The sequence below is a fragment of the Drosophila biarmipes genome, chromosome 3R (genome assembly GCF_025231255.1).
Source record: "Drosophila biarmipes strain raj3 chromosome 3R, RU_DBia_V1.1, whole genome shotgun sequence".
NCBI classification, from domain to species: Eukaryota; Metazoa; Arthropoda; class Insecta; order Diptera; family Drosophilidae; genus Drosophila; species Drosophila biarmipes.
This window is the reverse complement of record NC_066616.1, coordinates 30744526-30763063: the sequence shown is the minus strand read 5'-3', so window position 1 is coordinate 30763063 and position 18538 is coordinate 30744526. Positions and strand designations below refer to the sequence as shown.

Below are 18538 nucleotides of genomic sequence, written 5' to 3'. Positions count from 1 at the left end.
AAGAAATGACACCTTTTGGAGGTGACAAACGAAATTTCAAGATAGCAGCTGCACATACATCGATGGTAAATAATATTTAAGTTGAATACAGTATAGGAACAGGTGATTTTTCATTGATACTGTTTATTGCTTTCCAAATGATCCAACTAAAAATTATTTTCCACAAACTCCATTTCTTAAACATTACAATTCCATTGGGCTTCCGAATCCTTTCAACCAGATACCGACGAAGATGTGTACCTCTTTCCCTAATTAAGTATACTTTTTCTATGTATCTTTTACCTTATCGCGGGCGGAGAAAAAGTGTCTTTTCCATTACTATTAACAAGCGTATATATTTGGAGGAGTACAAATGAAGGGGAAAGATAGCACACTACACTCAGAGAAGCGGAATAGGAGCACGGCATCTAGAAGCCGCTGGCCAGGAACAGCCTCTCCACCTCGCCGAACACCGCCTCCGCATCCGGACTGGCGTCGACCCTTTTGACCTGGCCGGCGCCCTCGAAGAACTTGATGATGGGCAGCGAGTCGTTGTTGTAGGTGGAGATGCGCTTCTTGAGGCTCTCCATGTTGTCGTCCGTGCGCCCGGAGCCACTCTGGCCGCGTCCCAGACACCGCTGGACGCACACATCCTCGCTGCAGTCGAAGAAGAGCACGAACTGCATGTCCACCTTCTCGGACATCTGGCGATTCCAGCCGTCCAGATTGTCCTGGTTCCTGGGGAAGCCGTCGATGAGGAACCTGGACTTGCCCGACGCCTTCATGGCGTTCTCCAGCAGCGAGCACGTGACCTCCACGGGCACAATCTTGCCATTGCGGATGTAGTCCTCGATCAGGTTGCCGAACTCGGAGCCCTCGCGGGAGCGCTCCTCGCGCAGCAGATCGCCCGCCGAGAGATGGGTGAACTGGAAGCGGTCCACGATCTTGGAGCACTGGGTGCCCTTTCCGGCGCCCGGACCGCCCAAAACGAAGACAACCTTTGGCTTCTCCACGCTCATGCTGGCGACTTTGTAAGGTGGCTGCTGGGGTCTCGCTTCACTGGCCTTGCTGGAATGTCGCAATTGCAACTGCTGCGTCAGCGTTAGAGGGGCGAACTTGGGGGGGAGTAGTCCAGCTGCTGGTGACCTATCTGCTGCTCTCAATGCCGTTTGCGCCAAAGCCCGCCACATTGACGACTGAACTCGGGAATTTCGGGGCTAATTGAGTGCGTGGTTCGTGTGTATAGCTCACCACTGCGCTGCCTTCCACTGGAAGCGTAACACTCTGTGACGTCACGCACAAGCGCAGCTGTTCGGAGAGGGCGGGCGCTGACCAACACTGGCCGCGGGGCCGGCTTTGCGCGGGAGCGCGATTTGAATGGCACTTTCAATGCAGTTTACTTCCGGTTTTGAATATTATTTTTCATATTTTATGTTTACATATGAAGAAACTTAAAATTTAAATTAATTGTTCGTAATCCACAATATCACTTAACTTATCAATCTCTACAAAGGTTCCCTATTACAAGCTAAGCAACTTTGTGGTCACAGCATGATTATGATTTTCTCACTTTTATTATAATTACATTTTACCTGGTAAATAAGCCTATTAAATTAGCTGCGCCTGGTTGTTCTGTATCAAGTCGGCTACCAGCTGGTAGGGAATAATGTGCTGGGAGCCGGCGGCCATGTCCACCTCCTCATCATCGACGCCCACGATCACGGCGGGCACTGAAAAGGGAACCAGCCTTTAAAATCTTGAATCTCAATAAGTTGGTTATAGTTACCCGCCACATTGGCCTTGAGGAAGACATGGCTCATCAGGTTGGGCGTCACGATCCTCTGCTCGGCCTCGCCCCTCTGCTGGTTGGGCATGTACTGGGTGGCCACCTTGTGGAAGTACTCGTCCACATTGGCGGCGAACTCCTGGGCGAACTTGGTCTCCTCCGGGGACAGGCGCTTGTCGTCCGGCTCGCGACTCGCCTCCTGGTTGAGGATGTGCTGCGTGAAGGTCTCGATCTTCTGGAGGCGACACCGCAGGTAGCTGGCCATTATGTAGCGCACCCTCTCCAGTTCCATGGAGTGCACCACCGCCCGGAAATCGTTCTTGTCCAGGTCGCGCATCTGCTCCTCCATGTGGGCCACCTGGGAGACCATCAGCTCCAGCATGTCCGTCTGGCTGGGCAGGATCTCGGGGGCACACATCTCGTTGATCCAGGCTGTCTCCAGGATCTCCAGCACCTGTGGGGAGGGAAATGTTTTGTTTATAGAGTTTTTAAGGATTCCCTGTCAGTATACCCTACCTTTTGGGCTGTGATCTGCTCCATGTCGTCGTCATCCTCCTCCTCCAGTCCTGCTCCATCGCTCACGTCGATTTCCAGCTGGGTTTCGGGCACATCTTCAACATCCGACATGGTTTTGGGGTTGTTTGTTTATTTTGGTAGTTTTTGGCGCAATGTTGGCGGCTTTCAGAGAATGGCAACATAAAAATACTTGCGACGACTTGCAACACTGTTTTAAGTATTTAAAATATAATACATTTTTAAATTAAACATTAGATTAAAAAAATTTTTTTTTAAATCTCTTACACTTGAAGCCTATTTTTAAACATTCTAAAATTTAAATACATTTTTAATTTTTAGTTGTTCCCTGCGAATGGCCAACGGTGTGTCAGTTACTCCCTGCGAATGTCACTTATCCCGAACAGCATGGCAGCCACACAACAAACCGAGTTCCAAAAGAATTTCCGCCTGATTGTGGAGAAGATCTTCAACCACTGGCAGGATCTGCGGCTGGCGGTGGAGCATGGCATGGGCGGACGCAATGGGCAGCAGGTGGGTTCAAACATCTCTAAGTTCCTTTCTAACCTAATCCCAATGCATCCCCTGCAGGTGGCCATAGAAATCATGGACTACACCTATCAGTACTGCATATCCAATGAGAACATCACCCAGGGCGAGCTGCAGGAGGTCGTGGAGGAGCTGATGGACCAGGAGTTCAATACCCTCTGCGACGACGACTCCATTCCGGAGATTTGCCGAAATCTGCTGCGCTACAAGCTGATGGCCCAGCAGAATCAGTATCCACAGATCGAGGCGGAGCTGAGTAAGCTTCCTGCCGGCAAGGAGTGGCTGCGTCCGGATGTAAAGATCACCTACACGCCCATTGAGGGGGACTCCTCCTCCGATGAGGACATGGATGACGACGACGAGGAGGATGATGATGAGATGGAAGACGAAGACGCTCCCAGCAGCAGTGGCCGGATGACGCGCTCGCAGACCCGCAAACAGCAGGCCCAGGAATTCGTGGAGCCCGAGGAGGGCTGGACCACCGTGCGAAGAAAGTGATCTTCTTTGGGCTTATTAAAAGCAATCTATTAGTTTTTTAGTTGTAATACGCTGTATTTACTTCCTGGAGGTCAAGAAACCGCAGTGGTGGAATGGGCGCCCTTGTCACGGGCTGGTGGAAGCTTTTGCACAGGTTGCAGTTCACTGGGGAGAGCTTCTTCGTCTCGGATTCCTTGCTCTCCTGGCCCTTTTGCAACTGCGACCAGGAGGTAAACTCCGCGCCCTTGGGCAGCACCAACTTGGGGTCCACCACGGAGGCAATGGCATCCACATTCGCGGTCATCGAGAGATTTATGGCCGGATAGATGAGGAAGGCAAAGAACCAGGCGAAGACCAGCACCAGGAAGGGCACAAAGACGGCGAAGTACTTGTCGGGCAGGTAGGAGTGCAGGCCGAATTCCCGGGGTAGCAGGGCCCAGGCCACGTAGACGAGGAACAGGACGGTAAACAGCATGTAGAAGGCGAAGCCATAGATGGCCCTATGCGGAGTCGGAGCCGGACTGTGCTCCGGCATCCTCCTCGGTGCTGTCGGGGATGGGCTTGTCCTCTGCGGAGTCCCCAAACTGCTTGATGGTGTCCTGGCAGAGCAGCAGGCTCTCGAAGAAGGAGGTGATGGCGGTGCGCAGGCTCTTCACTTGGTCGGCCTGGAAGTGGACCACCAGGACATCGCCGTCCAGGCTCAACGTTTTCTGCACGAAGTTGCGGCGCGGCTCCTGGTCCACGTTCAGCACTCGGTAGGCGATCTCGGCCAGGCGTGGCGTCTCAAAGGGCACTCTTATTGTGCTGGTGAACAAAACATTGCTTAGTTGTGTTAAATAAGTTAAACTTTTCGTAAACTCACGATTCATTTGGTTTTTTAGCTATTTGAGGCATCATAAAAGTTTGTAACCAATTTGCATGTCAGTGGAAAATGAGAATGGCAAACATAGAAGAAGAAGCAATCCGCTTGTTTACCTCCTGAACAGCTGTTTTCAACAAGTTGCAACTTAAAAGTTTAAATTAATCTTTTAAATATTTAAAATAGAAAATAGAGCGCGTACTATGAATAAATAATACGTTAAACTTAAAAGATAAATTCCTTTAATTAGCCTAAAAATTCGTTGATTATAGATCACATTTATTTAATGACTGTATTTATATTGTCAGTTAAAAAAGCTTATATCTGTCTGATGAAACTTTTACTTTAATAGTTTAGAAAAGACTTTAACACACTATATACTATATATTTCACTAATAAATAAATTTCTAAAACATCTGTATGTTGTTTTCAAATGTAGATATATTATAAAAAACATTCTGATAGTTTGGTTATGAACCTATAAACTTTTAATGGAGTTTAAAACAAAGTTAACTTCACTCGCACTACCAACTGCCGATTAAAAGGTGCTGTTAACTAGTCCAGTTTGTGGTTTCTTTATTACAAAAAGCAGTCCAAAATCAGATCCCTTGGGTTGGCTAGGTGGGCGATTTACTTCTTGGACTTGACGACGCCCTTGGGGGCGGGCTTCTTGCCGACCGCCTTGGCTCCGGGCTTGCCGGCCGACTTGCCCACCGGCTTCTTGGCGGCGGCCTTGGCCTTCGCCGGCTTCTTCTCCACCACCTTCTTGACGGGCTTGACCAGAGCCTCGCGCTGGCTCTTCAGCGCCTTGACGATCTTCTGCTCCTCGATGAGGAAGGCGCGGACGATGCGCTCGCGCAGGCAGCTGTGGCACAGCACTCCGCCGTAGGTCCTGGAGACGGTCTTCAGGCGCTTGGACATCCTGGGACGCTCGCTGGGCCTGGAGGGCGTGATTCCGTGCAGCTTCTCCTTGCACTGGCCGCAGCGCGGAACCGTGGGGTTCTTCTTCACGTACTGGTACACCAGGCGGCCTCCGGGAGTGCGCACACTGTAAACAAATGGCACAGCCTTTAGTAAGCCTCTGGATCTCTCAAAACATCATGTACTCACATGCGCCTCTTGTTGGAGCGGGTGTTGTACGACAGACGTCGCCTCAAAGTCAAACGCTGCACCATTTTCAGGCTGCTAAACCATAATATCGCCCGGAATATCCATTATTTCCAAACAAGACATGAAAAAGATCAATAAACATGGGGTCCATAGCATGAGTGGTTTGTTGGCACATAGTATACATATTTCTTCAACTTTATATAAGCTTTAGAAACGCTTTTTGCAATCAAAATAGTTAATAAAATTAAAACACAAACCTCTCCGGAAATCAAAAGAAGGAAGAAGAAAAGCTAGGGATGGAACCAAGCCCGATAGTACTATCGATACCAGCCAAACATTGTGTTGTTCCAGCCCTGGTAAGATATATCGATAGCCTGTTGATCTTACCAAACTCCCATCCCTATATTTCAAACACGCGCTTATTTTGTAAATAAACCGCAGTTTCTTTAGTTTTTGACTTAAAACATGAGTTTTCTGAAGCCCAAGACCCACATAGAGAAGGGCGATGTGGTGATACTCTACCTAAGTGTCAGTTCCATGCATGCCATCGAGGCGGTGCCGGAAATAGTCAACAAAAAAGGCGAAACCATACCGCACATCTTCCAGACGAACTATGGATCCCTAAAAGTTGAAAGTAAGTTTAAAATTCTTTGGTTTATAGCATTTTCTAAAATAAATGTTTATTACAGACATCATAGGCGTGGAGTATGGAAGCAAGGTGGAGCTCTCCAAGGGCTGGGCCCATGTCCTGCAGCCCACGCCGGAGCTGTGGACCCAAACCCTCCCCCACCGCACCCAGATCATCTATACCCCGGACATCAGCATGATTATCCACCAACTGGAGGTGCGACCCGGTGCGGTGGTCATTGAATCGGGCACAGGATCCGGTTCCCTGTCGCACTACTTCCTGCGGGCCCTCAAGCCCACTGGGCACCTGCACACCTTCGATTTCCACGAGGCTCGAGCGGATCAGGCACGCGACGAGTTCCGCCGACATGGCATCGCCGACTTCGTCACCGTCTACCACCGGGATGTGTGCAACCTGGGCTTCGGCGCGGAGTTGGACGGAAAGGCCGACGCGGTCTTCTTGGATCTGCCCGCACCCGATCTCGCGGTGCCGCACGCCTTCAAGGCGTTGAAGCTGTCCGGTGAGTGGCCAACATCGCGTTGACAACTAGTTGTCAGCGTCCTTTTGCGGGCAATCCGGCAATCAGGCGGATATCTCGGCTTGGCAGTGCAGGCGGGGTACATTTGGGAGTTGCCTTGGATAGGTACAACATGCTGGGGTAAATAGGTACCATGGGAAGGTTTCTAAATGGTTATCTCACTCCTTCGGTAATAGAATATGTAACGTAATTTATTATTTTTTACAGAAATAGGATGTTAATATTTTGTAAAACCCTTAAAATTCTTAGAAAATTATTGACAAAAAAGGTTTTAACTCTTATTGCAATGTACCTAGTTAGGAGAAATATTATAAAATACCTTTGTACCACAACACTGTCGGTCAGTCAGCCAGTTATCCATCCAGCGGGCCAGAGATCCAGTCAGCTAGTCAGTCGGGCTGCCATTTCACCGTGTTTGACATTGAATGAGCCCGCTTTTGACACTTGATGCGGCCAAGGCAGGCTGACCGGGCGAGTTTGTCATTAGGCGGATGGGAACTTCAATTGTTCAGCAGGTCTGCACCGGACCTAGGGTAACCACGTCTTAAAAGGCAACCCAATCGAACACCAAAGATGTGGCGAAAGTTGGGTAAACCCGTTTGCATATTTATATGTTAAACAAATGCAAAAATAGGGGTATTGTTTCAAAGATTTTCGTTAAATTAGGGTAATAATTCAATATAACAACCCATGTAAACCTGATTTCCCCTTCGTTTCTCCCCCAGGCGGTCGCTTCTGCTCGTTCTCGCCCTGCATTGAGCAGTCGCAGCGCTGCATCCAGCAGCTGACCCAGCTGGGCTTCAACGAGATCGTCTCCCTGGAGGTGCTGCAGCAGGAGAGTGTGGTCAAGACCCGCACGCTGCCCGTCATCGATCTGGAGTTCCTTAAATTGCCCAAAACCGATGAGGCGACGGCGACGACGGCGGCCAATGCCGAGGAGAGCAAAGCGCCCAAGGAGGTGAAAAAGTACCTGACCTCCAGCAATCCCCAAACGCTGCCCGGCCACACGGGCTTCCTTACCTTTGCCACTTTGCCACCGAACATACCAAAGGCTGATAAATAAACTTGAATTTCCTTTTATTTGACTATAAATCCGCGAGCTCCATCATTCGTCGTAGGAGTAGGAGTAGGAGAACTCCTCGAAGAACTTGCGTTCGGTGGTCTTTACGAATCCGCAGTGGTAGCAGCGCGGCTTCTTATCCTGCTCCTGGTGCTTCCGGTTCCAGGACTTCCGCTCCGGCGCCCAAGGAGTGCGCTGCTCGGGAATGGCCACCTCGGTGCGCTCCGGATTGCCGCTGCAGGTGGGACACCGACCCACGACCGTCGGCTTGGGCAGCATGCCGTAGATGAGCGGGCCCGGCGGTTGTTTCCCGTAAATGGTGACGATCTCCGGGAGACTGGAGTACGGGCGGGTGGGAAAGAGCTTCTCCCGATTGAGGAAACTGAGATAAAGATAAAAGTGATTGTAGGATTGTTTAAATATTTTTCAAAAACGGCATAAAAACTGAAATCAGAAGAAATTAGCCCATATATTAAAAAAGTTTGTTTGTCTGAATGTATGATGCCCTTAAAACAATAATTTTATTTTTTTTGATACCTACTTCAACCTTAGATTTATGGGTTACTTAATTTTCAATAATATTATATAAAAATCAAGTAAAATAATTTCAAAGTTAGTTATAGCTAACAAATACTTATTAGTTTGGTATATCAATTAGAAATACTTCATTAAAAATATGGCTGATTGGTAACAGTTCCGCTTATGTTGCTAAGGTGAATAAATCAGGGAAATTAATAACACCTATAAGTAATCAGTCAATCAACTACAAATTGAACTATAAATGGTTAAAATTAAAAGCAACAAATGTTATTTTTTGGATCGAAAGAGATTCCCTTTTTGAGTCACGTATGGCAGGGCTCCCTCGCCCTGCACCACTCACTTGGGCCTCGGCTCCAGCCAGAGGTTGTTGATGCGCTTGGTGCGCATGATGTCGCCCAGCTTCTGGAGGAGCCGCAGGTTCTCCCGCTCGATCTGCTGCTGGCGCTCCCGCTCGACCTGCTGCTTCTTCCACTTGCGCTGCACGTGCTCGTGGGCACGGGGCGTGTGGGTGTCGATGGCTGGGCGGGCGGACATGACCTTCTCGCGGTGCTGGGCGTACCGCAGCTGCTCCCACGGCTGCTGCAGCAATTTGTCGCGTCGTGAGATCATCCTCGGTGGCTATTCGTCGGACAAGTGTTGCTGTTTCCAGTGGTTTCCTACGGTTTAATCCCCTTCACATGCACACCACCACCACCTGTGTTTGCCACAACAAACAAACAAGCGGCGATGGTGGTTGTGCGTCCATAACAACCTTGCCAGGACAACGGACACTCGGCGAATGTTGCACCATCATGCTGGGATTAAGTTCAACAGCCAAGCGAATGGGCGGCGGAGGAGCCCAGGAACCGGGGAGGAAACCCAGGCGGCGGCCGCTTTGCTCATCTGTCCGCCGAGTTGTCCATCCGCAGAGAGTGACATCTCCAGTGACTCTTGGACTCTTGACTTGCAAATTTGCAGGCCACTGCCAGTGCGGCGGTTGTTACATAATTCTGGGCCGGCTTCTTCGGCTTGTTAGGTCCCCAGGCTGCCCAGGCTGCCCGGGTTCCCGGGGATTCCTGTGTAGTAGCCGCTGCTCGTCGAGAAACACCGGACTTTGGTGTGGCGGCAAAAGTTCCTTTCTTCTTTGCCAGCCGCCGTTGCCGCTGATGTTGCTGCTGCTCATATGTCAACCGACAACATGTTGCATGTGCAACCGGCAACAACTGGTTGCCGTTCTAAATACTCCTCGTTTAGTGTTTTGATGGATGTTAAGTGCCACAGCCCCGTATTGAATTCAATCATTTTGCATCGATCGCAATGGGTTCTCGGTAGTCATTCAGTTTTCCGCTGCTCTCCCTTCAAAGCACTTGTAGATCGCCTTTGATCTGCAAAGCCACGGTTTGCTTCCTCGTTGATTAGCCAACAATAAGGGATTAATTGGGGAGCAAAATATGATGGTTATTAAATTAAATATTTCCTAACGTGCTACGAGGCTTGTAATATGTAAATATTTAATAAAATTATCTTGCATATTTGTAGTATTATAAATATTCATTGTTTGCTTAGTTGCTACCTTATAACCCCTAACATTCAATTGGCATTTTGAGATTGCAGATTAGAAACAATCTGTACTGACACGCAACTTAAAACCAGATTTGGTAACGACTTTAAATTATCCTAAAATATTTAAATGTATATCGTATCATAAAGTGCTAGTTAACTCGATAAAATGATTCATAGGCTTGGTGTCATTTAGATTTCCTGAATAAACTGGAAATAAGTACTAGGAGATTTAAAAGCTTTGATTAAATTATGCCATTTTGGTAGTTAGTTTCTCTTGCAAAATATTAGATATGTTAGATATTTCCTAACAATCGACTCGTATTTAGATTTTCCCCAGAGATACCCGTTGAGCAATGTGTTTACTATTGATTCAATCGTTTTCCATCGTTCGAGGTGGTTTTCCTACATAAGTATTACCCCCACCAACCCAGTAACCACTTGCAATTCCCATCGATCCTGTCGAGAAACCAACTCGGCGCGATTGTTCTCGTTTGAAGTTGATTAGCCCCCCGCTGTTGCTTACAAAATGTGTCTATTGTGTGTTTGCGGCTGCAATGGCCAATAAAATTTCCTAGTATCTGGTGGATGCTGCGTGAGTTGGCGTATTTGAAGAAATTAAAGGTCCACGCCGCATTTCTGGTCGGTTAATTGGAAGATCGGTAATTCGATACAACGTGTTGCTTATCACAGCTCGCCTCGTTACTTTGCGCTGGCCATCCGGATTATCTTGTTTGATGAATCGACAACTGGAACGAATTTCCACCTTCCAAGCACCAGGGGGAGTCGCTTCCAGGGGTCGGCGCTTTTCAGCTCTTCAGCTTTTCACCTTTGGCCGAAATCAAACATCGAAACCACTGAACCCGCCGCTTGACTCGTCACTAAACACCTGCTTAGCTGTGCATAAGTTTCATTTGGATATGATTATTTTTATTGAAAGTTTTTTCTCTCTTTTTTTTTTGCAAAATGGCATATAATTGTGCCGGCCTGGCTCTGTGGTCCAAGTTGCCTGGGTGTGTGTGTGTGTGTTACCAGGGTGCAGCCGTACACCCGCCAGCTATATGGCCAGTTTCTCACCTTTAGAAGCCGGCCCCAAAGTCTCCGATAGCGAGGGACGAGCGAAAATTGATGGCAGCCAGTGCCGCTCGCTGGGCTCCCAGGTGGTGGCCATGTGGATACTCTTTACAGGTATATAATTAAATGAAAGGGTAGAAAAAACAAGGCAATTACTGGTTAATAATATATTTAGTTGGTTTTTTCTAAGTATCTTACTATCATACATAACTATTAATTATGAATAAAGCTTGCTTACTTGTAGAACTCGGAAATATTAATACCTTCTTGTTATATTATTAATAAAATTATTTTATTAATTTTGAATACAAAATACACAATTTGTATGATTGGTTTTCTAAAATCTTTATAACATTTTAAGTAAACATTTTGTTGGCCTTGGAGATATACATATATATTATAATTATATATTTATTTTGCAGATTTTTTGTTTTTCTTTATTTATTTAATATTTGTCGAGTACCCATCCCTTTAGAGCACCCGCTTAAAATGGCATAGTAGGTGTAAAGTGCGATCTTCCTTTATAATTAAATTAATTAAATAGCGACGTTTTTCACCTTTTCCCCTACCTAATACTCTGGTTTTAACCATTTCGGTCCCAGAACCACCGACTCCCAATTGACCCGATAAACCCGCCCGCATGCAGGGAACCCTTTTGTTCTGGCCCAGCACTCGCACATCACACAAAGTGTATACACAGAGGGAGTACTGGGGCCCGAGTCCCGTCCATTTATTACAACATGAGCCGGCGAACAGCCGCGGAAAGTCAGTTGAAAACTGAAAACCGCGATTTGCTGTCAGCTAATAATAATAATTTCGATATTGAAAATACGTTTTCTTAGTTAGGTACGACACTAAACGATTTCGCCCAGTCTGCGGCGGTGCTAAAAGTCAGGCAGGCGCAGTACGAGCACCTCTGCCCCACCGAGTGCACCACTGCCCCACCGAGCTGCGAGCTGCGAGTTGACCGTTGGTGGGGGCGTGCTGTTTGCTGCCGCTGCTTCTTCCACTCCGTCTGCCCCTTTTTTGTACTCCGCAGACAGGTGGTGTGTGGTGTCGATGTTGGCCGGATCGTCGACTTTTGGCTCAGACTGTCTGTTGCCCAGTGCCCGTTGCCCGGTGCCCGTTGGTGTTCAATATGAGCCACAATTGAGGCATTTAATCGAGCATCTCTTAACACGCCTTGGAATGTTGACTTATTATTGGCCCAGCCAACCACTCGAGCCCCCTGCCCGGCATCCCCCTATCTGCATCTTTCGGTGGTGCCTGGTGGTGCAGTCCCCGGCTGGCCGTCCCGCCCCACAGAGAGCCTTGCGTCGGTGTCAGGAGTCTGTAGTTACCTCACAGTAAAAGCGTTTATCATCATTAGACTCAATCTAAAGACGTTTTCGGCCGGGGTTATCATGTTGATTATGTTGTGTGAAAACAAATTACATTTCTTCTCGCCCTCTCGGGTTTTAGCACCACTTTTCCGCTGCCCGGTGGTTCTCCTTCGCCGCTGCTGGCTAATTACGTAGATGATCGCTGATTTCAATTGTGCTTATTGACAAACCAATTGGGCAGAGATGATTTTTGCTGCTTGGTGAAAGGAAAGGCTTTTACCCGAGCCGTGAGAAAAAAAACAGCCGCCAAGTCGAACAACAGCAGAAAATATTTCCAATTTGCTAATGGCAATAATTGTTTCTACGTTTTTTTCCTCAAGTACCCATACTTTGGTATCATTTTTTCTTCTATTTATTTTTTTATTATTTTGCCTGGCACAGCTGTGTTCTATATAGTTGCTGTTGTTGCAAGTGGCATTGCCTGCAGCTGCAACAACAACAGCGGCGGCACCGGCAACTTACAACAGCAACGGCAAGAATAACTGCTTTGGCAAGGTTAACTTTGGCCCTGGCCGCCTGATGAAACTGGTCAACAGAGCGGATCTTAAACTGTTTAAAGTAGAAATTTAAAAAATAAAAAAAACATTTTTTTAAGTTAGAAAAAGTAATAAATGTAAGTAAAATGCTTTAAAAATTAATGTGAATTTGTAAGCCAATTTCATCCCTGCTAAAGTAACTCCTTCTGGGATTTGGCTTTTATCTTTTCTATAGTACTTATAGATTAGTTATTAAATCCAGAATAATTCAAGGACATAAACAGTTTTTATTTTTTGTCTGTCGAAAATGTGGAAACCTTCCTTAAACCTTTTTCTGTAGACCAGTGTAGTTCATTTGTCGTGGCGTGGAAAACCGAAACTCCAACTCCACTAAACATTTTATGCACTTTTAAATGCAATGCATTATTGCAGTTGCCCCGATAACGTTATAATTTTTTGCAGCTTTGTTGTTTTAGATTTGTGCCACACACACAGGCAGCCAGAGTCAAGAAACACAGAGCACAGTGCAAGTACGGGGGAACACCAGGGTCAATGTCGCACCTTGACGCCACTGCCACAGCCAGTATATAGATTTCGAAGCCGATTTTTAGTTTTTTTTGTCACAATTTATTGCATTCGGCCGGGAGTCGAGCGTTTTCCATTTTTATTTGTATTATTTTATTTGCCTGAATCGGTGTGTGGCTTGGCCGTTTTATCTTGTCAACGCAATCGCCTATGAGTGTTTCTTTTTAATTAATTAACAACAATCGCATGGGTGTCAATGGCATGGCTTCGTGGTGGCATACTTGGCTCCCATGGAATCGGACTTCAGTGTCCTCGGAATGCTGAAAGTGAGTGGGGGGAAGTGCTCCTTCTACGTAAACTTGGCCCCGAAAAATGCACAGAAAGTTTCTCCGGCTGGAAACAACTTTGAGCTATGCAGAAACGGCAACTCAACAGGTATGCAATGCCAATCAATAAACTTTCGCACAGAGAAGCCGCGGGGAGTTCCATTCTCGGGGCCCCACGAGAACTAATTGAGCCATTTCGAGGTCTATGATAATCGTTTTTGATGCAGCGTTCAGCAGAAACCAACTAGCAACCAAACGAAGCCAACGCCTTCACATTACCCAAGAGTCAGACTGTGTCAACTTAAGGTACACAGGAAAAAAGGGTCGTAGGTAGAAGTTTCCTTTCTAAAAAATATAATACATATCTTTGAAATATCAAATACATTCTCATATCATTAATTGACATTCTAAAAAATATTTATTTCCCAAATCTATCAAAAAGTTTGCAACAAAAATGTCAACGAGACCATGGACTGATTTTGAAGACGACGTAACTTTTTACTGCATACTCTTAGGCATTTTTATAGGTGATTTTTAACCTCACGATTTGATTATTCAAAGTTATCTTAATAAATACAATAATTTATTTACAAATCTTTAAAAAATATTTTCATTTGATGCTATGCCTAAAGGAAAATCAAGCTTAAAATCTCTTCAGAACTTAAAAGAAACAAGGAATACTGCGTAGCTGTTTTCAGCAGTGTGCAATAAAATTAAAGTTTTGTTTATGAATGGAATTACACGACGACATTTAGATGGCCAAAAGAGCAGCTCGGCCGGGCCAACGCAGCTGGAAATCGAGAGGCCGCCGACTCGGCTCAGATTCACAGACACTTCATCTAAATGTCAGGCCATATCTAGCGACACTCGCAACACTCGGATTCGCACTAGCCTGGGTATTGGCTGGGATTGGATTGGTCTCTGTGACTGGGGCTGTGGACTGTGGACATCTCCTGGTTTCTGGTCTCCGGTCTCCGGCTGTCGGCTCTCTTTGGCGGCTGCTTTGGCTTTGGCCAAATCAATTGAGCCGCCTTCCCCCATAAACGAGCCAAAACAAATGACTCCGAGTTGGCTCGAGTGGAGCTCCACTCTTGGGACCCGGGGCAGCTCAAGATCATTAGTATAATTTAAGTAAATTAAACGCAGCGATTAGGCTCGGGATGCAGCGGTCTGGTCTCGTCTGGCATCGTCTGGTTGAAATAAAACCAGGCAGGACGGACAACAAACGGCACCAAGTATTCCCCAATCGCCAATCGTTGTCGGCAAAATGCTTGTGTTTATTTAAATTTATTGTAACATTTTCGTTGGCGATTTCAATTTGTAAAACAAGCGAGCAAACAAGCTGTTAAAATATAATGATTGGCACCAACGGAGGATGCAGCTCTGCAGTGCGGTGGAGTGGTGGGGGCAAATCGGACTCCAAGATGTGGGTTAAACTGGCCGCATATGCTTATCCGATTCCCGGGAGATGCTTAAAGCGAATTTATGCGGCGTTTAAGCATTGTCCATTGGCCGGAGTATTTTCGCTTTATGATTGCCATGAGCAGTCGAATGCATAAACCATTTGGCATTGAAAACTATCGGTTAGCATACATTGTGTTTTGGTTTTCCTTTTTTATTTTTATTTCGTAGAGTCGCTGGCTTTTTCCCACACAGACAATGGGCCAAAACGGCGACAACTGCGGCTGGCTCTCCGGCCCGGCTGGCCTGGTCCCGAGACTCCATTCGCGTCTTGTGTCTCGGATCGCTCCGCATCGTGTGCAATATGAGGAGCGTTGCAGAGCCGGCTCCGAGTGCAACTGCAACTGCAGCAGCGATCACAAAAGCTCCCAAGGAGCCAGACAGAATTACCAGAGCAGGGCTGCGGAACAATGCCGAAATGCAGGCAGGCAGGCAGTTCGATTGAATGCAGTGGTTAGAATATTTGGTAATGTGTTAGTATCCCCATTTTTAAAAAATAATGCATTTTTTTTATTTATTAATATATTAAAAATATTTTCTGTTATATTTAAAAAATTCTTGAGTTCTCTTTCATGTATTGTATATAGTACTTTCCGTTTGCTGATGTTAAAATTTTCATATTTATAAAAAAGAAAATATGTAAAAATATTATATAACTATTTTAACACACCTCAAAATTGTTTACATACAAGAATCCAATGTAACTAATATTCATTATTTATGAACTTTCACTTAGCTCCCCTATCCCAAACCACTGTGCCATAGCAATTGACAAAAGCCTCGAGTACTCCACCACAGAATCAACAGCCTAGCCAGTGAAAAGAACAAAAAGGCGAGTAACAAACAAATAAACAGTCAGTAGAGTCAGACACAAACAGCAATTCATATTTGCTCTGATTTATATGGCGTCTAGAAGTTTTCCATTTTTATTATGTATCATTATTATTATGCTTTTTTCCCAGGCCGAAAAGCGGGCTGTGGAGCAGGCCAGCCTGCATTTTCTGCCTGTGCCCTGCTGGCCGGTGTAATCAATCAGCAGGAGGAGCCGAGAAATGGTAGTACTATATCCCGGTCTGGTTTTGGGCTTTCGGTTCAGGATCTCTCTCCGGCTCTGCGCAAGTTGGGCGAAAATTAATGTTCTTTAATTTGCAAGTTTGTGTCCTAAGTCTTTCGTTTCGGCCCGCCACACACAGGCCAAATTGGAGTCGCACGGGGCGGCCTGGGAGGTGGGGGAGGGAGGCGCGGTTCCTGGCCGTTGTGGTTGTTTTCCTTCCCCAGAAATGTCATTAAAGCGCCACACAGATCTTCGTGTGCTGGGTGTGCGAGCCCCGCTTTTTGATCTCCTTTGAGCCAATGTCAATTGCTGGCATCGCCCGCGGATCGCCGAGATCAGAAATCCGACAAAACAGAGTGAGATCTGCATAGCTTGATATTCTAATTGCTGAAATTGTTTGCCGCAGACAAGTGTGCTTGTGTGCGGCCCTGTGGCTGCCATGCCCAATGAATAATCATCGAAATCCGTTCGTTGACAAAAGCAGGGAACAGCCCCTGGCAGTGAGAAAAAATTGGGTCTATCAGGGTTTTTATGGAAATAAGTATAGGATTTGTGTTGTGAAAAATAAAATAAAATAGTATACGTTTAAATATAATTATAATAATTATAGCAATAATATAGATATTTCTGTATTTAAAAAGGATACAAAAGATTACCAAATAAGTTAAGATGACATCTTGGATCTAAGTTCCTGCATATTTGGTATCGCACTGAGGGAAATTGAGTTTATTGGAAGTTTTTTAAAAATAAGTTCAATAGTCCAAGATTTTTACTGCTATCATTTCCTGGATTCTCCGAGTGCAGGACAAAAACTGGGATGCCTGCGCTACATGGCCCTGTGTCTCCTGCCTCTTTTGGTGGTCCCTGCCTCATTGGCCTCCTCATTGTGTCGCACTGATCCAAATCGCATCAAATTTTTCGCTGCACTCGTTTTCAGCTCAGTTTTCTGGTTCCCCCGGCATCCTTCCCCCTCCGGCTGGCTGGCAGTGTCTGCGGGTGCCCAACTCCATCTCCTCCTTGGCTCTTGGGGCTTTTCAATCAGATATGAAAGCTGGAGCGCGTCTTCGCGGTTGTTGTCGCAACGCAGTTTTGCTTTTTTCTTGCTTTTTTGGGCCTTTGACTTGATTTTCTTAATTAAATTTTTTGCTACGCCGCTGCCAAGGCTATTCCCGATCCAGATCCTCCGGCTCCTGCCGAGGATGATAATGCGGCGGTGGGGTTGGGGATGATGTGTGTGTTTTATAAGTCGAATGTTGTTGGCTCAGTCGCTGATTTGAGGCCCCTGATAGGCTGGCCTCGCAGTTAACACACTCCCACAACACACAACTCCCTCGAGGGACGAAAAGTGCATTCACAAATTTGGCAGAAACCGAAAAAAAGGGAGAAGGGGAGAAGGAAAACCAAAATCAGCTTCTTCTGCGGCACAATCTTAGGAGCCATTACGTGCACTTGGCCGCTCAACAAGAACTTGAACCTCATTAACCCATCAGCCCCCCCGAAAACAATTTGACCCGGGCTCAACTCGAGCGTACTGCCAGCCACTCGAGGTTTCCACTTGGGTCCGGAGCCAGCATCATTTACATCATCATTCACAATAAAATAAAAGTGCACACGCCCACTTAAAAGGGCCCCATAAATTGTATGGAATAATCAGTTTCAACATAATTTATTGTAATTTACGAGTGTCGGCCAAAGCGGGCCACAACTATATGTATCTATATACCTATATATATTTTTATGTGCACCGGCGTTGGGCACTGACATTGCCAGAAGAGGAGTCGCCTGGGCATTTTTTTTATAGAGCAGCTAAATGCTACAAATGAAAATCCTAAACGAAACATTGAAAGCATCTTGATAAGAAGCCGGGAAACGGCAGGCGAGCACTTTTGTTTAGCTCTTTAGCTGAATCTGAAGGAGAGCCAATGTTGAACTTCAGCCAAAGTTGAAGTCGCAGTCGAAACTTCGATTTGAGGTTGAGCGTGCAAACACCTTTGCAACTCCATATTTCATTGCCTAATAACATTGTGTTTGCCCCCATCTAGATGGGGGTTTCTTGAACTCCTCTGGTTTACATATCCAGCTCCTCCAGTTCGGGGCCTTTGTAATTGAAACTATTGTTTTGCTTTGGCCTGGCTCACTTGTGCTTATTCCCCCTGTGTATCAATCACTCAATAAAAATTCAACGATCAATCAATTTCAGCCATCCGGGGAATCGGATTCCCATCGAAAGTTGGGCTTTTGTCTTCGAGCCATCGCCGTACCACTTCCAATCAGAATTGAAATGTCAGCGGATAATAAACTTCAAGTGTCAATGCAGTCGCAGATTGACAAACTGACAGGCCGAATATCCTTTTCCTTTGGCTCCTTTTATCGCCGTTTCGCAATCATTCAAAGTTTCATCGCGGCCTCGTCAGTGGTCCGCGTATCTGTATCTCTATTTTTACTTTTCCGATTTCATTTTCAGATATCACTGCTTGGCGTACGATTGTTAAGCTCGTTATAGAGTGGGTATTTATAAGGCGGCGTTACTTAAAAGCTTTGCCTCCGTTTGGGTAAATTGGAAATTTTCACTTTGTTGTTAGGGGTAAATAACCTTGTGGTTAGGTTTTTTTTTGCATGGTAAAAAGGGTAATTTCATTGTGATTTTTAATGTGGGTGCAAT

General features: G+C 46.2%; 8 protein-coding genes across 8 annotated transcripts; 2 read left to right on the top strand and 6 right to left on the bottom strand.

Moving 5' to 3' along the window:
* Nucleotides 1-103: 103 nt before the first annotated feature.
* On the bottom strand, nt 104-1271 carry LOC108025417 (UMP-CMP kinase). Its single transcript, XM_017095898.3, has one exon. The coding sequence runs from the start codon at nt 1167-1169 to the stop codon at nt 408-410; it is 762 nt and encodes a 253-aa protein (XP_016951387.1). The 5' UTR covers nt 1170-1271; the 3' UTR covers nt 104-407.
* Nucleotides 1272-1369: 98 nt separating this feature from the next.
* Nucleotides 1370-2457, bottom strand: LOC108025418 (DNA replication complex GINS protein SLD5). The gene is made up of 3 exons (XM_017095899.3): nt 2282-2457; nt 1766-2219; nt 1370-1709 (listed from the first exon to the last, which is right to left on the bottom strand). The coding sequence occupies exons 1-3, from the start codon at nt 2390-2392 to the stop codon at nt 1588-1590; spliced, it is 687 nt and encodes a 228-aa protein (XP_016951388.1). The 5' UTR covers nt 2393-2457; the 3' UTR covers nt 1370-1587.
* A 188-nt stretch (nt 2458-2645) lies between these two features.
* LOC108025549 (pre-rRNA-processing protein TSR2 homolog) lies at nt 2646-3372 on the top strand. The gene is made up of 2 exons (XM_017096081.3): nt 2646-2812; nt 2870-3372. The coding sequence occupies exons 1-2, from the start codon at nt 2666-2668 to the stop codon at nt 3323-3325; spliced, it is 603 nt and encodes a 200-aa protein (XP_016951570.1). The 5' UTR covers nt 2646-2665; the 3' UTR covers nt 3326-3372.
* LOC108025550 (phosphatidylinositol N-acetylglucosaminyltransferase subunit P) lies at nt 3355-3839 on the bottom strand. Its single transcript, XM_017096082.2, has one exon. The coding sequence runs from the start codon at nt 3837-3839 to the stop codon at nt 3363-3365; it is 477 nt and encodes a 158-aa protein (XP_016951571.1). The 3' UTR covers nt 3355-3362.
* On the bottom strand, nt 3805-4254 carry LOC108025551 (uncharacterized). Its single transcript, XM_017096083.3, has 2 exons — nt 4167-4254; nt 3805-4108 (listed from the first exon to the last, which is right to left on the bottom strand). The coding sequence occupies exons 1-2, from the start codon at nt 4199-4201 to the stop codon at nt 3805-3807; spliced, it is 339 nt and encodes a 112-aa protein (XP_016951572.1). The 5' UTR covers nt 4202-4254.
* A 468-nt stretch (nt 4255-4722) lies between these two features.
* Nucleotides 4723-5434, bottom strand: LOC108025059 (60S ribosomal protein L34). The gene is made up of 2 exons (XM_017095316.2): nt 5274-5434; nt 4723-5211 (listed from the first exon to the last, which is right to left on the bottom strand). The coding sequence occupies exons 1-2, from the start codon at nt 5336-5338 to the stop codon at nt 4794-4796; spliced, it is 483 nt and encodes a 160-aa protein (XP_016950805.1). The 5' UTR covers nt 5339-5434; the 3' UTR covers nt 4723-4793.
* Nucleotides 5435-5660: 226 nt separating this feature from the next.
* LOC108025083 (tRNA (adenine(58)-N(1))-methyltransferase catalytic subunit TRMT61A) lies at nt 5661-7540 on the top strand. Its single transcript, XM_017095342.3, has 3 exons — nt 5661-5907; nt 5963-6421; nt 7165-7540. The coding sequence occupies exons 1-3, from the start codon at nt 5739-5741 to the stop codon at nt 7500-7502; spliced, it is 966 nt and encodes a 321-aa protein (XP_016950831.1). The 5' UTR covers nt 5661-5738; the 3' UTR covers nt 7503-7540.
* On the bottom strand, nt 7500-8648 carry LOC108025084 (uncharacterized). Its single transcript, XM_017095343.3, has 2 exons — nt 8380-8648; nt 7500-7881 (listed from the first exon to the last, which is right to left on the bottom strand). Exons 1-2 carry the CDS (start codon nt 8646-8648, stop codon nt 7545-7547), a joined length of 606 nt encoding a protein of 201 aa, XP_016950832.1. The 3' UTR covers nt 7500-7544.
* Nucleotides 8649-18538: the final 9890 nt, after the last annotated feature.

Coding starts and splice junctions, on each gene's coding strand:
- LOC108025059 (XM_017095316.2), bottom strand. CDS start 5,338: ATGGTGCAGCGTTTGACTTTGAGGCGACGTCTGTCGTACAACACCCGC. Junction 5,212..5,273: donor CGCTCCAACAAGAGGCGCAT/GTGAGTACATGA, acceptor ATTTGTTTACAG/TGTGCGCACTCCCGGAGGCC.
- LOC108025551 (XM_017096083.3), bottom strand. CDS start 4,201: ATGATGCCTCAAATAGCTAAAAAACCAAATGAATC. Junction 4,109..4,166: donor GCTAAAAAACCAAATGAATC/GTGAGTTTACGA, acceptor TTTGTTCACCAG/CACAATAAGAGTGCCCTTTG.
- LOC108025083 (XM_017095342.3), top strand. CDS start 5,739: ATGAGTTTTCTGAAGCCCAAGACCCACATAGAGAAGGGCGATGTGGTG. Junction 5,908..5,962: donor TGGATCCCTAAAAGTTGAAA/GTAAGTTTAAAA, acceptor TGTTTATTACAG/ACATCATAGGCGTGGAGTAT. Junction 6,422..7,164: donor CAAGGCGTTGAAGCTGTCCG/GTGAGTGGCCAA, acceptor TTTCTCCCCCAG/GCGGTCGCTTCTGCTCGTTC.
- LOC108025549 (XM_017096081.3), top strand. CDS start 2,666: ATGTCACTTATCCCGAACAGCATGGCAGCCACACAACAAACCGAGTTC. Junction 2,813..2,869: donor GCGGACGCAATGGGCAGCAG/GTGGGTTCAAAC, acceptor CATCCCCTGCAG/GTGGCCATAGAAATCATGGA.
- LOC108025418 (XM_017095899.3), bottom strand. CDS start 2,392: ATGTCGGATGTTGAAGATGTGCCCGAAACCCAGCTGGAAATCGACGTG. Junction 2,220..2,281: donor AGCAGATCACAGCCCAAAAG/GTAGGGTATACT, acceptor CCCTCCCCACAG/GTGCTGGAGATCCTGGAGAC. Junction 1,710..1,765: donor CCTCAAGGCCAATGTGGCGG/GTAACTATAACC, acceptor TTCCCTTTTCAG/TGCCCGCCGTGATCGTGGGC.
- LOC108025550 (XM_017096082.2), bottom strand. CDS start 3,839: ATGCCGGAGCACAGTCCGGCTCCGACTCCGCATAGGGCCATCTATGGC.
- LOC108025084 (XM_017095343.3), bottom strand. CDS start 8,648: ATGATCTCACGACGCGACAAATTGCTGCAGCAGCCGTGGGAGCAGCTG. Junction 7,882..8,379: donor TGGCTGGAGCCGAGGCCCAA/GTGAGTGGTGCA, acceptor TCTTTATCTCAG/TTTCCTCAATCGGGAGAAGC.
- LOC108025417 (XM_017095898.3), bottom strand. CDS start 1,169: ATGTGGCGGGCTTTGGCGCAAACGGCATTGAGAGCAGCAGATAGGTCA.